Source organism: Cynoglossus semilaevis, chromosome 6, assembly GCF_000523025.1.
Source record: "Cynoglossus semilaevis isolate Cse_v1.0 chromosome 6, Cse_v1.0, whole genome shotgun sequence".
Lineage (NCBI taxonomy): Eukaryota > Metazoa > Chordata > Actinopteri > Pleuronectiformes > Cynoglossidae > Cynoglossus > Cynoglossus semilaevis.
In genome coordinates this window covers 15231452-15248090 of record NC_024312.1, presented here as the reverse complement: position 1 = coordinate 15248090, position 16639 = coordinate 15231452, and the positions used below count along the sequence as shown (strand labels likewise).

At 41.3% G+C, this 16639-nt stretch overlaps 1 protein-coding gene across 3 annotated transcripts in view; it reads right to left on the bottom strand.

The window, feature by feature from the left end:
• Positions 1 to 10396: 10396 nt before the first annotated feature.
• mrpl23 (mitochondrial ribosomal protein L23) overlaps positions 10397 to 16639 on the bottom strand; it is a 28259-nt gene continuing 22016 nt past the window's right edge. Inside the window, exons 5-6 of one of the 3 annotated variants that reach the window (XM_008312305.3) lie at positions 11171 to 11367; positions 10397 to 10719 (exon numbers count right to left, since the gene is read on the bottom strand). In XM_008312305.3, the coding sequence (XP_008310527.1) occupies positions 11203 to 11367 (165 nt within the window). In that variant the 3' untranslated portion in view covers positions 10397 to 10719; positions 11171 to 11202. Of the gene's footprint in view, positions 11368 to 16639 lie in introns of all 3 variants that reach the window. The other 2 variants (XM_017033242.2, XM_025056215.1) reach the window with 2 other exon arrangements.

Below are 16639 nucleotides of genomic sequence, written 5' to 3'. Positions count from 1 at the left end.
CTGGATACTGCACTTCTGTTACATGTTTTAACATTTCATTTTGGGTTGCATTGTTTTGTATTCAGGAATTCAGATTGTTCAGATTGGTTGCTCCCTTCAAGTTTAAACCATCTTCAATTTGCCTTTGTGTATTTGGGACAGTGGTACCGTCTCCACATCAATTCAACCTGTCTTTCAACTCCCCTGTCCATCATTTTGGATGGTTGTCCCCAAGCACCTAGACTTATCCTCTGTCACTACCCTGTATCACCACTGTGTTGCTTTACTGACATCCATTCTTACATTATCCGGTATCAAAAAATGCCTCATCCCTGTTCCCTACCCTTATAACTTGAGAGTGAGGCCATGTTTGATTTTCCCACTCTAGTCAAGCACCATCTCTCAGTAGTATACAACAAACATATCATGGTTTTCTTTTATTATTTCTAACCTTTTTTCCACCAAATCCTACAACAACAAATACAAGAAATTACTAATCAAAAACATTTGAATTATGTTATGTTACAGAGAAGACTGACAGCGATAGCCACAGTCAACGAGGGGGAAATAAGGTTTAAAGAGTAAATGTACGTGTAAGAAACATGCATTTATGGTACAGTATATTAGGAGGACACAAAGAACTGAATGTTTGTGCGTTTTAGGTGTAAAAATGCCTCCAGGTAGGAAAGTAAGGTCAGGGAAACAATGGAGTGGTGTAACATGGTCGTGGGCTGCGTTCAAAACATGTCCAGAACACAGAGAGGGATCTTTTTTCCCACAAACAGATATTATTTTACAGGAATAACGATAAAACATAGTGGGAAAAGAGAGAAACCAGGCCATTATTATATGAGAAAAGATGGAGCTGTTGTTGTCTGGACGTGGACATGGGAGCAAACAAAAAGATTAGACCACAGTTGTTGTGTGGTCTCTGTTTAAACTCCCCCAATATTTTGTTTTGATACATGTGTGGATTCCTTGTCCTTTGTTTGTCTTGGGAAGACCAAGGAATCTCTGCACAGTGTAGAAGAATGAAAGGGGGAGGGGGAGGAGAGAGAGGGGAGAGAGAGAGAGAGAGAGTAAGATCTTTGTTAATTCTACACCTAAACAAACCGTAGTGAGACTTGCTTACAGAAGTTCCACTCACAACTCAAATGTGTAACATTAACAGGACACCTGCCCCGCCTCCTCTGATTTGAGTCCAGCTCCGAGGGGTGTGGGTTGATGTTGTTATTGTTGCTTTTCGTGCTGGAAACAGAAGTGTGTTGGCCAAAATGTGCTCCTGTTACAAAAACAACACCTGGAGGGCCCATGATCTGCTCTACACTGTGCTTCACTGGAACACAGGGCACCAGTACCAATGTCTGTGGCCAATCAACAACCAGTTTGCTGAGCTCCTGAATGGAAGACCAGCCTGAAACCTTAGGTGCAGAGCAGCAGTTCCAGGTACTGTCCTACCTTAAATTTCCTTTTTTATTTCCTTTGGGAAATGAAATACATAATAGCACGATAGTGTACACCTAATGAAAGATCCTTACAATAAATCCCCCTTTTCATCTAAGTAATATCGGGACAAACGGATTTTTGCTTTATTGTAATTTCATCTGTGTATGACGCAGGCATGAATTCATCCTTCATGCTAATGAGTCAGCACTCAGGTCACAGAGGCCACCCTTCACATGACCCCCTACTGGCAGACCTAAGATTTTAAGACGTCTCAATCCAGAAAATCAATAATTCAAATCCATGCTGTGTGGTCACTGGACATGACATGCATCTAAGATGCCCCAGGATCATCCAATATGAAGCCTGCCGAACACTCACTCTGAATGCCAGGCTGCATCACTGACCTTCCTGCAGTGACACTGTGTGTCTTTGATTGATTCTTGAGCTGAACACAGTGGCTCCATGATGATTGATGAACTGCAACTGAAATAGTGTGGATGTATTTTTGCCGACAACTACAACGATTGGATGGAACCTTCTCGACAAAGGGGTTACTGATGCAGCGGTAGGAATTAGCATAGTGGTGGAACCCCTCAGATCATACAATGCCCCGCCACGCTGGGGAAAGCCCACTCATTCCATCAAAACTATTTACATAACTCCATGGAGAAAATTGGCCCATAGCAGTTAGCTTTTCCATGTGCACCACACAGTAGAGACACTGTTCCAATAATTGTCCTCTTACACGAGCGGAGAGCATATACAGTACAGTATTTACAGTAAGAAAATAAAGGCAGGAGGGAAAGTAAAAAAGATTGAGAGAGAGAGAGAGAGAGAGTGAAAAGTGCTGATCAGTGAGGAGAGTGGGGTTCCATGGTTATCCCCCAACACAAACACATTCATTGTTGATTTTTGTCATTTTCTTGGCTATGTAAAGTACAGTAGTTGGCAGAACAGTAAGCTCTCTATGGTTTGTATGACTAGATGTCATGGTTTCAAAGATGGCTTCCCACTGCCTCAGCGTATGCCCCATTCTTTCACTCTGTAATGACCTTTATCCTCCTTTAACTTTAACACTCGCTGCTTTTTTTTCCAAATTCACTTTCATTTCTAACCGTTCACTCTTGACTGGATTCCAGTCGACAAAACAATCAACCTGGTTCTGCCTGGTACACATAACGCGCAGCTGGCTTTCATTGTTTGTAGTTTGTTCCCAGGCATGCGTTTGAAAGCATGTGTGCTTGTATACGTGTGAAAGTGGCTCGCGCGTTTCTGCAGCCTCGCTCACTCGCTGTGCAAATGTGTTCCCACACCTGAAAATGAACACGTTTTCTGCGCACTTCACGATGAGCAGAGAATTAGTAAACAAGAGGAGAAGGGTTGGAAGGGCACCGGGTTTGAACAGGTCCAATTATTAAGAACAATCCATCAATATGCAGAGCAAGTTCTGGAACTTGTCTCAGTAGAAAAACATGGCAAAAAAAGTGAAAGCTGAAAAAATGTGGTTCTTACGAGGAGGGAGAGAAAAATCTGTCTTTACAATCCCCCTGTTTCGGCCTGCCAACTTTCTGCTGGATGTTGGTAGTGCGGAAATGAGAGCGTGCTAGATTCTCCCCTCCCGAGAATAACACAAACCCCTCAAAGCTCAAATCAAACACACAATCCACGTCACAGGAAACCATTTTGAAGCGTAAAACCTCCCAATGGGAGCTCCATTTGAATGCTGCGGGTATGCGCTGCCTTGCTCGCCCCCTGTGCCTCCTCCTCTTTCCCCTCCTGCTCTCTCAAGGCTTCAACCACAACCTAACCCGAACCACACCATCTCTCAGACGACAAGACTCCCTTTCTCTCTCTCTCTCTCTCTCTCTCTTATGCTCTCTCTCTTCTCTAAATATTTTCCTTTTTTTGTTGTACCTAGATAGATAGATAGATAGATAGATAGATAGATAAGATAGATAAGATAGATTAGATAGATTAGATAGACAGATAGATAGATAGATAGATAGATAGATAGATAGATAGATAGATAGATAGATAGATAGATAGATAGATAGATAGATTTGTAGATTTGTAGTGCTTAATAACCCCAAATGCCGCTCTCCTTGCTCCTCCTTCCTGCTTAATAACCCCGAATGCCGCTCTCCTTGCTCCTCCTTCCTCTTCCCCGCACCCTTCTTTTTATGCCTGGCATACAAAACCCAGAGGTCAGGGGGGCATATGTGAGGCAATCACAGCAGTTTGTTTTGGCTCTTTCACCCCCCAGGCCAAGTCCTTGGCTGTGCAGATGCAGTGCTGCCACCTTGCCTGCTTGCTGCCTGGGAAACAAACATATCCTTAATCACCCAGAGGCCCTGTATCCAAGGGCCAAGGCCACACTAGTAGAGCCCCGTCAGACAAGCTCAGGCCAGAAAAGTTGCACTCCATCTGATGAACTCAGGTCATGCAAGTCAAGCTTTGACTACTGAACCCTGGCCACATTAGCGGCAGCCAGACAGTCAAATCCAGGTCACGTTAGCTGAGTACCCTTTGTTGAAACAGTACCAACAAGGACATACTTTTCAGGCTCAGTGTCAACCTTAGTAACTTCAATCATGCCGCACTGGTCAAAGCCTAGACCAGGAAGGGTGGCCTCCACCGAATGATGTGCAGACCATAAAAGTCCAGACATGTTGCTTAAAATCAAGGCAGAAAAAGCTGATCTTTGGCTTACTGAACAGTTCTGTCATTATGTTAGCTAATCGTTGGCTAACACTGTGACTGTCTGACGTAAGCACTGCGCAGCTGAGGGCTGGCACTGACACAAGATGTAAGACAGGAGAAAAGATGCTTTAAATGAGAGCCAGTGGTTAACAGCCATTTAGACCAGAGATGAGTTAAAAAAAATAATCATGTGCCATCCATCCCTCCTAATACCCCCCCAAAAAACCAAGGCCTAAGAATTTTAAATCTCATTATTTCTCCCTGTGTCCATCTCTGTTTCATGACTTCACCTTCTCATATATTTTCCTAACCACACTTTCTAACCACGTCGTGCTTTTGCACCCTTTTGTCAGTCCCATACGTAGGACACATGAACCATCAACAAATTGACTACATCAATTCGTTGTATTTTATTTCACTGTGAGAATAGGTAAAGAAAATGTTGAAAGTTTCTTCTTCTCCAGAGTCTGTTTGACACTAACAGCAAATGACAGCTTTAGCATTCTTGTAACACAGCAAAACCACAGCATTTTCAGACGTTTAAGAACGTTTTCTGGGATGTCTTATTAGCATTTAAGCAGTGGACGAGTGACCATGTTCTGATTATGACGAAAAGACACATGTGGTATAGTCCAGAACATCTCATTGCTAAGAGGATATTCATTCACCAGTTCTCCAGGACTAATGGTTCCCATGGTCTCTTTGTTCTCATCTGAGGCATACAGTGCGTCAGAGTGACCTGGAGGCTCACACAGAGCACAGACAGCCCCACTGATCCCGGTCCAGACCGCCACGGAGCCAGGCGGCAGCTAAGGCAGTGAGCAGGTACACCAAGGGCTGAGACCATCCGCTACTTCCAGGAGGTTTAGCATCAGAGATGAGTCTGTGTTATTGACTTGGCAGTGCCTCCAGCCAGTACAATTCCATCAGAGTGGGATTCACTGACTGCACAAGTGCACATATGTGTATGTGTGTAGACCAGGCCTCAGTGTTCTGTGGTCCAGATGGGAGGCTGGGCACCAGTTGATTTCTGTTATGTTAACCGATCACGTTCGCAGATTCAATCTTTGTCCGTCTCTACCTCATGCACCCTCCGCCGTCCGACCGGCTTGTCTTCACAATGTTATTACTGTTATTTAGTTGTTTGAATTGTAAATTTTATGTGTTGAACAGCTGGCAGAGACAAAGACCACCCAGCTGCTAGTGCTAATAGAAGATAAACTGGAAGTGAGCGACAAGAGGATTTCTTTCCGTCGGTCTTTCAGACAAACAATTGTGCAAAAGATTCCCAAACACAAATGCCACAAAAAGAAAACAATGCACGATCACTCCTCCTCCTCTGTTCGCTCACCACAAATAAATCTTTCAGCACAAACACAGATCAAAGACACTGTCTTTCCCGTTTAGTGATAAATCCTGGCATGTGTCATCTTTTTTGTCAGAACATCCAATTGATTTTAATAGATGTAGTGACAAAAGAGAAGATGGGAAGTATATCTGCTAAGGCGCACAACAAAGTCAGAAAACAGCATTCAGTTTTTATTAAGCAGCAGCCCTGTTGGAAAAGCCAGAATTAAAGATGGCTGGCTGAGAGGTGGAACATGATGAAGCAATAAGAGGCTTCACGCAAACCAGACCAGGACAAGATATTAACAAATTCTACAAACAGCGGAGAAAGAACTTCTCAGATCTTTAACTAATGTTGAAATACCACATTAAGTAAGAGCAATGATATGAAAGTAAAGGCAGCAGATGTGCGGCTGATTATTTATATCCTGAGTCAATCAGTTGTTAGCAGACAACCAAATACTTTGTTCATGTATTCATTATACTGCAAAGCCGAACAGACACAATCTGCAAATCCCTCGCACCACTCCATTCACATAAAACACAGTTATTTTTCAAGTGCAGCTACTATGTATCTCATATGCTGAAGATTGTTACTGCTTTAATACTGCTGTACTGGTACACTCTTTAAATTCAATTCCTTATTTCAATCCATTTTTGTCTATCTAAATATGAATCGATCGCATGTATTAGACAGTGAGGACAAAAATGATTTTTGTGTTAAAATGACTTTTTATCAGTATATATATATATATATATATATAGAAACATATACACACACACATACATATATGTATATGTACATATATGTATACATATATACACACCTATATGTATGTACAAAACCAGTATTCTTTTATTATTTCCTTTTTTACACAGTATTCCAGTGCAGCAAATCCATGTTCAGTTCAACAATTAACAGCCAGTTCACATATTTTCTACAATCTCCTCCTTCAGTTGTTGCTCCTGGCCATGGGCCAACGAGAGTGAAGATGTAAGTACAGTATAACCATGTGTGAGGGGCCACATCAGGGTGCATTTTATGTGTGTGAATCGTTCGCAGGGAGGCATGGACGCGGCCATTAGACGATCACTTCTCCCCGACTCTCCACCTCTGTGTGTGCGAGCGTGTAGTTAATTCTTGGAAAAGAGGAATGTGTAAAGTTTTTTTATGACTCACACTGAAACAGACACAAGCATGCACATATACACACACACTTATGGGGTGACAGAGTGCACGGGCTGAGCTCAGATGAACCAATGGCAGAGGTCCAAAAGAGGCAGTCAGAATCCTCAGCAGGCAGCCTCGGTTGTCTTAGTGAGCACAAGTGTGAGTGGGTGGGAGTCTGAGCATCTGCACAAGAGGCTGCAAGGGGTAGTAATTGTATAACAATATGAGTTTGTGTAATTCTGCAGCCAGGTGGGATTGGCTGCATGCATGTAAGGAAATGTATAGTATAGAGATGTTTCTTTTAAGGCTCATTTTGTTGTAGATAATTGTGCAGAAGTTACTGTGTCACGATGGGATGCAAGGATACATTACTGCTGCCAACCTTTAAAAGCTTGATTGAAATTTCATAACTGCTACAGGAGGCAGGACACAGTAAAGCAGCAGTGTGCTCCCTTGCAAGTGGTCAGTCAATACTGGCAGCGGGGAAGAGATGTGTCCCCCCGGGGAGAGAGCAGAGAGTCAGGGAGGAGACTTACTACACCAACACTCATCCCACTGATCCCAAAATACAGCATGATGTCATACAGATTCCAATACAGATTCTGCAGTAGCAGAAACAGGGTCATATGCACTTGACTAATGCACAACTGAAGAAGAAGAAGAAGAAAAAAAGTACAGGGAAGGAGGGAAGAAGAAAGAGGAAGAGTAAAGGGCTGCTTAAAATATTCAACCCCCTTCCATTAACTAATCATGAAGGGATGGGAACACAACCTGCACAGTGCATCTCATGATAGAATGTAGGAAGAAAAGAACGGAGGGTGGGGGCAAAGACGGAGAGAGATGGTGCATGTGGGAGTAAACCACTTTCAACCAGTAGCCCTTAAATCCAGCTCAGCATTTTCTCAGTGATGTCATCTTTTTCCCTTTCATCTCCATCTGCTCTCTCGCTGCGTCCTCACTAAGCTTTTTGCATCTTGCACGCACATGCTAGCGACTGCCCCCCCCCCCTTGCTCTTCCCTCCCCCGACTCCCATACCCTGTTGTAAGGTGCACCTCAAAAGAAGAAGCATCTTGTTGTGCCTAGATACCTGAAGTTGTCTAAGGGAGGTGCGTTTGGTGCCTTCACTCCTCATTTCTTCGTTCCTTCACAGCTTCGTCGCATCATCTAACAGGGAGTGTGGTGCTCCAACAAACTGGGAAATGGCTGCCAGCTGCATGGACAGGGCCAGACAGGGGAGACACATTGTTATGGCATTTTTTTTATTTTTTTATTCAAAGAAGGCAGCGTAGCTCTGGAAAGGGAAAAGACCATTTAGCAGTCTTTTTTTTTTTATAGCAGTCGAGTTAGTGCAGTACGCTTCCTCCTAAAAAATGTAGAAAAAAGTTCACAACACTGACAAGTATGCTTTCAGCTCTGGAGCTGCAGCAATCTGGCTGATCTCTGTCATCAGAGGCTGATCTGATCTACTGTCACTTTTCATCCTCCTCCAAAAACTCATCATTTTTGAGTCATCAGCAGCAGTGGATTATTTCTAACCAATGCTTCCAAACACAAAAAAGTTTTTCCACAAACATGTCAAAACTCGATATGTAGTCAAGTGAAATAAAGCTGCTCAACAAAAGACGTTTATACAACCTGGTTCATGAGCAGATGCTGCCATCTGTTTGTGTTTTCTTTTCTTTTTTTTTGATAGAGGACATGCAGGGTCAGGTTAATTAACGGGAACAATGATATCAACTTTGAGTGTGAGTGTAAATGCTTGTTTATGTCTCTATGTGACCCTGCATGGCCTGCTGGGATTAGCTCCAGTGACCCCAATACTTTGAACAAGGATTAACTGGTAAATAAAAAAGTGAAGCCAGAGATCTGCAAGGTTTCGATTGAAAATATTCACCAGTGTGAAAAAGCCAGAGCACGAGGTCACCGACTATATTTGGGGGGGGGCACCCTAGAACTGGACATATGAAACAAACGTCACATTTAACAGTTACTTTTGAAATCCAGTCGTGAGCGGATTGGAGGGGTCAGTGGGCAGGATTTGGAGGGGACCAGTTGATGATCATTGCGCTAGTAGATGACAATAATTCAAGGACAACTATGTCGCACTTCCACTAAAAACCAAAGAAAAAAAGGTAAGGATTTATATATTATATAAATTATAGAGTGTGCATGTTTGTATGAAGAGTAGAGAGTATGTTGTTTTTGCCACCTCCCATCACTAATGACCGAGCTAGAAAATGACCGACATCTAAAGTAGATTATCTCCCATTTTGGAGGGAGTTTCACCAAAAACTCTCCACGATAAAGCATGACATTTATTTTGCTAAAGTTCTGAGGTAAACATTGGATTCAGAATTAATCCCCTGTTCACAGGGAGTAGAAACACTCATTTGTTTTATTCCAGTCCAAGTACTATGTAATTTTGGCGGGTTGCGCACAGATGTTAGCACTTAAATATTAGTCTTTGCTTCTTCAAGTCATAAAACATTTTAAGGATCAGAATTATAACCCAAATAGTACTGTCAGTACAACTGTTATCATTGGAAAAATAAGTATTCGTAAATCTGTTCTGTTTTGCAATTGAAATGCATTAGAAAATGCTTTTCTAATAGAAACTGATCAGGTTAAATAGTAGCTTGTTACATTTTTAAATGAGCTTTTTTTTAAGTACACACACGTATGTATACACAGGTATATACAGTACATATATGTGTATTTCGGTAAACATAGGTTTGTATACTTGACACTACTAAGAGACTATTTGGGCTGACAAAAGAATTACAGTAAAAAATAAGAAAGAAAGAAACAAATGAAATACAGGGCTAATTAAAATTATTAATCACAAAGTAGCTGTGACTTCTATCATTAATCTTGATAATGAGTATGCATGATTAATTATTGATAATCAACACTCCAATGATATATGTACATATACAATATATGAGGTACTGTAAGTGAAGATTGATAGATATTTGTCTGTATATATGTATACATATATCTGTATGTATATATATATATATATATACATATATACAGAAATTTAAAAAACCACCATCTACATTTTCAATGATGTAACATCCTTTTTACAACTGTTTGTGTATATAACTTTAGAGGCAGCAAAGCATCACCAACACCAGAAGTTTGATTTCAACTTCCTGTTGTCTGGTCCTGGAGAGCTGTTTCTCTCCAGGACCAGACTAGGAAACAGAGTGCTGAGGAGGCTGAAGAGGAAAAATAAAAGTGAGAACCACAGCAGACAGAAAATAAACGGAGTGACTGTGTAACAGGAGGCTTGTTTTGTTCCAAATAATTGCTTTATGGCAACGCAGGGGGTGAATAGTTCCTTGCAGCTGACTACAAGCCAGCAGGTTCAATATTGACATTCTCCTTAGAGATAGCCAAGTTGGCTGGGTGAGGTCAGGGACTGGACCTTTATAAGAGCCAGCCGACATTAGTGGTCACGGCTGGGGGACAGTTACTGTAACCTTGGCCTCTCAGGATAATGGAGTCCAGAAGAGGTACCTCCCCTTTATGGGCCTCATTACCGTAAGAGAGCTCAGTCCTCCAGTGGCCCGATTTAAAACACAGATCATTACTTCATCAAAACAGCTACCAGACCACATTGGCACATGCACAGGCTAGCTTGTGTGGCAAACAAAGTCTCCGAGTGCCAGTTGTTGAGTGCAGCAGCCGTGGGAGATGAGGCCAGGACGGCGGGAAGAAAAAAAAACAAAACAAAAAAAGCAAGCAGCTCACTTTTGGACAAATGACCTTTTATTACTTCTCATTTCAACAGCACTTACAATTCTGCCGATTCCACGGCACGGTGCTGCATCATAGGCAACAATGTTTCCTCAGAGTTACGGCTCAGGGTGCTGCCACAGAACATTAAAACACTACAGTGAACTTCACGTCGCTGCTTTGCTGAAACAACATCTCCATTGTTATTCCCGTGGTCAATTTATTTGAGGGAAAAACTCAAATAGGGAAAGGACGTGAGTTGTCTAGGTGGGTTGGTCCAAGTGGTCAAGGTTCCGGCACCTGGGGACACACTGTAGCAGTCCTTGGAGGGGCACTGGAAAGAGGAGCACAAGAGGAGAACATCAAATTCTGGGGAAAGAGATATGATTAAACGGGAACCGTGGCTGTGATACAGGTGCTAAAGTAGAGAAGTAAAAAGAGAAGGAAGTGGAGGAGTTAAGAGGAAGAAAAAGAGAAGGTCATCTGAGGTGATGCAGACTCTGTACGGTGGGCTGTTTTCATGAAAGATGGAGCAGGGCCACTCTCCTCCTCCTGTGATTCTGTTCTGGCTCCAGTTACTGGACTGGAGCCTCACAAAAGCTCTCTCCCTCACACACACAAACCAAACACATGTCTCCGGCCTCCCACACACATGCTCGTTCTTCTTTACCTCATACTTGTGAGTTGTTTCTTTTTTTCTTTTTTTTTACAGAAATAGATGTGGCATCAGATCACATAGTAAATCAATACATATAAGTCCCAATGAAACACTGCTGCACACATACACACACACAGAGTTCCTGTGCAGAGGGCCGTCTCAAAGTCCAAACCACTCCGTGACCCCTCCTCTCCTGGGGTCAGATTTCTGCTTCTGCTTCTCATCTTCCATGTACTTCTCCGTCAATTCTTCCATGGAGCCCTCTGCTGGCTTTCTGTCCTTTTCCGGGAAGATGTCAGGAAAGGTGAATGTCTGGCTCTGGGCCTGAGAGGGGGAGAAGCAAAAACAGAAAAATGAGAATGAAAAACAAAACTACAACGATCTTGTCCAAACACACAAGGAATTTGTTGCATATTATTACAATAACATTCTTTTTTTTGTTGTGTTTCTTTTGTTACAAATACGTGTTAAAATTGCACACTTCTTTTCACACCCTTTATCCATAGACAAGTCAGAAACTGACTTTGAATGCAGGACATTTTCTCTCTCTTTCTCATCCAGTTCCACAAACACACTCTTACTTTGGCATTCGATTTCTCCAACTCTCCCACATTTAATCTCTCATCTCTCTCCATTTCTCTGGTCTTGATTTATTCAGAGGGAAAGGATGGTATCCATTATTTATTCCATACTAACCCATCTTCAGCCCTGGCTAATGCATCAGTGGCCTGAACATGGTCTGTGTCAAGGCTGCTGTGGAGAACAGTGGACACATGGACACTTGCACACCTACACAGTTAAAAAAAAACCCAAAAAACCCCTGCTTAACGGGTCAGAGGGTTTAGCAAAACAGGCATGTACAAAAAGGGGCCACGTTTTATTCCTCCTAAGAAAAGATTATTCAGCTTAAACCAGTTTCTTTGTAATTTTCTTTTAAAAGAACCCATTTTTTAAAAATGTTTCAGTTCAAGTTTTTTTTTTCCTCCTACTTCCATGTTACTCAGTGGGGACAGTGTTCTTTGGGTGTGTTTCCTCTCATCCACAAATTGATGCAGAATGTCCAAACAGTTATAATCCAACCCTGTGTTTTTCAGTAGCAATGCATAATATCAATTTTTTCCCCTCTGATACAGATAAATATATAACAGTATAACAATATATAACAGTTTAACCAGCAGTTCCTGATCCTTTATAACCATGCACCCCTTCCATTACCCAACTAGGGGTTGACAAACCCCCAAACTCCCATATCTTTGAAAAGAGAAAAAGGAAAAAGGGCAGCCTAAACCACACTTTTGGAATTCCACTTTAGGAATCCCTTTTAAAGGACCTATTATTTTGTGCATTTCTTATTACATTGGTTGTGTTGAAACTAGATGGCTTTTATCATTCTCTTGATAGCACTGATGTCATTCCTTGACATGCTAACAACCAGACCGGCAACGAGGAGACTGATGGCTGTCTGCTCAGAGCATGGTTTAGAACCCTGCTACAGTAGGTATATAGCACTGAATATCATACATAAAAAAATTAACAAACTGTTTACCAACACTGCTTTTGACAACCAATATTAACGTGGACATGTTGGTTCATTTTAACTATATTTGTTATTTGTTTTCCATGTTCTGTGCTCTGTAAAAAAAACAACTTTGGAATTAATTGAAAACATCACCAAACACATACTAACTATTTACACTGACACAAACTACAGAATACTGTCATCTTAACAAATAATCACGTCAGGCATGCTATAAACTTCCGATCACTATTTAACTGATTGCTGTCAAGAAGATGTCTGTCAATCAAGTTCTCTAAAAATGTGAAACAGTTAGTTTGGGGTCAGTGTGTAGGCGCTAAGGAATGGTCTGGCTCTGATGTGAATGTTACTTTGTCTGTCTACAACCCCCAAAATACAGAGAGAAACATGCATATAATTACCACATAGCACGGTTTAATTCTCACAGGGGGAGACAACACAAAGCTGCCTCAGCCAAAGATGCAGATGCAGTTAGCCTAGCCTACTCCATTTGACAGGGACGACCTACAGCTGGAGTCCCAACTCGCAACTCTGTGTTTATGCTTGTGCGTGTTTACTCTTGTTAGCGCAGGTGTATGTTTTGGTGTTTTTATTTTTGCTTTTTAAAAACCATGGCCATATATTGACACCAACAATGTTTTTAGAGTAGATAAATAGTTGTTTGGTAGTGCACAGCCAAGTGGATGGTAAAAGCCACACAACATTTGATGAGAAGTAACATCACATATTACTTTATATTACCATTGCATAGGCTGCAAATGATTTTCATCAAAATGATTAAATAAATGCAAACAAAAGCCCCTCACAACTCTTACTTCTTGATGCACTGGAGCATCACAACACCATTTTTTCCTGCAACTAGTATTTCCCAGAATCGTTTATGTTTATCTTAATTTTTATAAAAGAGAGACATGATTTGTTTTCAAAATAAATAAATAAAGATAAAATAAATGGTTTGTGTCATCATATATGTCCAACTAACAATACATTCCTTCACCTTTTCCCTGATGGGGAGGTCACCTCTCAAAGAGCCATCATGTGACTTAAATAACAACCTGAAGCTGTTTATTAGTGACAGCTATAACGAGACTAAAGACTGCCCCCCAGAGGTCAAAAAGACCTTGGCATCACCAGTTGCTACTGAAACATTAGACATAATAACCTAAATATTGGTGTTTACTCAGATGTTTTGAAGAATGAGGTGGTCTTAAAGTTTGGTTGATGGTTCAGTTCCAGTCTCTGCCAAACTACATGCCAAAGTGTCCTTTGGTAAAACATTTAACCAATTGTTTCTTTTTCTTGCTGTGGTTAGTTGAGTTAGACAAACGCAATGTCAAATTTGCTATACTTAAATGCAAATTAATTTGGTGCTAATGGGGTGAAAATGTGTAAATCGCAAAATAAATAAAATCACCTTTTATTGATAATTGGTAATAATTGACAAGAGAAAAGCACTGAGTAAATATTGATTATTTCCTTTTACCTAGTAAAGTTGTGGACATGAACAACTGAGGGCAAAAATATGAAATAACTACAATTATATTATTGGAATTACGCTTATTCAGATTAGTTACGGTGAGCATAGCCTACCTATTCAGCATTTTTACAAACTCTGTGCACAGAGCGTAAACATCTTACTCACTCGGACGGGGCATGTCGCCTATGGAGATCTGTGCCTCGAGAAAAACAAGGCTTTAGTCAGGCAAAGGCAGAAAGCTGCCAAAGAAGCACCTAGAAACCAAGCGCCCTGCCAAGATACTCAGTGTCTTTCTGCTCGCTGTACATGCCGTCATCGAGGAACGCAGAATCCAGAACACAAGGAGTGGGCCAAGTCTGCTGAAGGAGTGTGAAAAAGGAGCAGGACGCACTGAGAAAAATGGAGATAATGGTATTTAAAAAACCTGATCAAGACATCACCTAACAAGAACCCAATGACGTAAGGGTAGTGGAAGTTTCCCCTTTTAATGCAGCACTGGAATTCAAATAAACATGCAGGTAAAGAATACATTCCTACAAACAGTGACATATGGTCCATTTTGGATGTGATAGACACAGCAGTCCTAACAGTCAGCTCCTCTATTTCCCACTGAAATGTACACCTGGTCGCCTCCATATCTGAGTCCCAAGCCAAAACTTTACTGGATGTCTGTAGGCCTCTGTTTTTTCATATATCTCACAGTAGAAATATTTCTATAACAGCATGAGACTAGAAGACCAAAGTCTGTCCAAAAACAGAGAAAATGGATAGAAACAATTAGGAATTATGTGCTTCCAAAAGTTTCCTTTCTGTTGCCGTCTATGCTTCCAAGACAACACAACAAACAAAAGCGAAAGAGTGGATATTTTCTCTCAATCTGCCATCATCTTCTTCCCCAACTGAATAAAGCTGTCATCCAGGAATACTGGGACAAGGCCCCACACTGCTAGAGATGTAAACATACTCCTCTTACGCACATGAACAACCCATTACACCCACAGTTTCCCTCTCAAAAGACTGTGTGGGGGGAGGCTTGTGTTAAGAGGGGAAGGCAAATGTTGTCATTGACTCAAGACCAACCTTTCTCACTTTCCTCATTTGTATGTATGTTTATGTATCCTTTTTCAAGCCCCGATTCAAAGTCTTGTTCTGCTACAGGAAGTACATTTACTGTGTCGGTCTGACCTGTGTCAAACATTCAGATGTTTAACCAACTCACTGGGGGACAGTTGTCAAATAAAGAACAACAATTTAATGTTTTCAACAGCAGTTACACTGAGGTGTAAACCTTTAGGCTCCCAATGTGTTTTTCAATAAAATATCTCAGAATCAAACTTTGGACTGTCTGTGTTTGTGAGCCGGCTCATGCAGATACACAGACCAAAAGTAATCCTGTTTTCACCCCAAAGGGGAAACAGGGGGGAGAGAGGCAAAAAAGAGCAGGCGAGCAATGGAAAGAGACACACAAAGGACAACTGTATTCTGTGTGTTTCTCTCTAATAATTTCCCCCTCAGAGGAAAAAAAGAAGAATGTTGAAAGAATAGACAAATGTGTGTCCGGCAACCTTGGAATGCATGTGAAATCAATACATGGGAAATGTGAAGGGGGGGGGGTGACGTTTTTATAATTCATAAGCTTAGATTTAACTGTGAAATATGAAAGCCCTAGTTATTCTGGCTTGATGTGTAAAATGTCTTTGATGAAAACAGGAAGGTGCTTTTCCAACCTGGCACTGAACCCAACAGTCACCAGTGGGGGACACAAAAGGTTGATTCAACCTGCTGCTCTGGGAGTGCAAGCAGACGTCGCGGTTTGACAAATCAGACACTGAAGACCATTAAAATGATTGAGTGTCAATAGGTGAAAGGTATGCTACAAATGTACAAATTGAAAAATACAAGCCAAATAAGATTTCTTAACCCAACTGAGGTGGGTTTGACTTCAACTTCCAAAATCCTCAATCCGCAGGGTAGCCTTCACGGTATCGGGTTTTACGTCCTCTGGAATAAAAGAAATATGAAGTAACATTTTATTACAGCTGTAAAACTACTTTGGGTCAAATGTAGACTGCCATTGAGATAATTAAGATAACTTAAAAACTGAATCCATCAGAATTGACATTCTAACCGTTCTCCAGTGGCCTCAAACCACCATCTTTCTTATGCTTTATAAACCATGAACACCTAGTGCAGATCGGGCAATTCTGGGGTGTAGGGCAAGGGGAAAAGAATGTCAACTTAACTAATGATGTCATTAGACAAAATACAGAATAAAGAATTTCTACGTGTTTATTAAACCAAAAAAGGCTACAAGTGGTCTGAAAATGGGAAAGTGAGTTCTTTATGGCGACCTTAAGAGGGGTTTTGACAAATCCAATACCTCCCAACCTATTCTGATGATGTGTATCAACAATGGAGTGATTCACGGTGCGTTTGATGAAAAAATAAACAAAAAAAAACTACTAGATACTGGGAGGTTTTCTTTAAAGTACAGTATAATCTTGATGGCACAGTAAAACAGAGGTGTTGACGACGTAGGATAAAATTTCGTGACAGTGTGAGTTATGTGGCCGTGGTGGCAC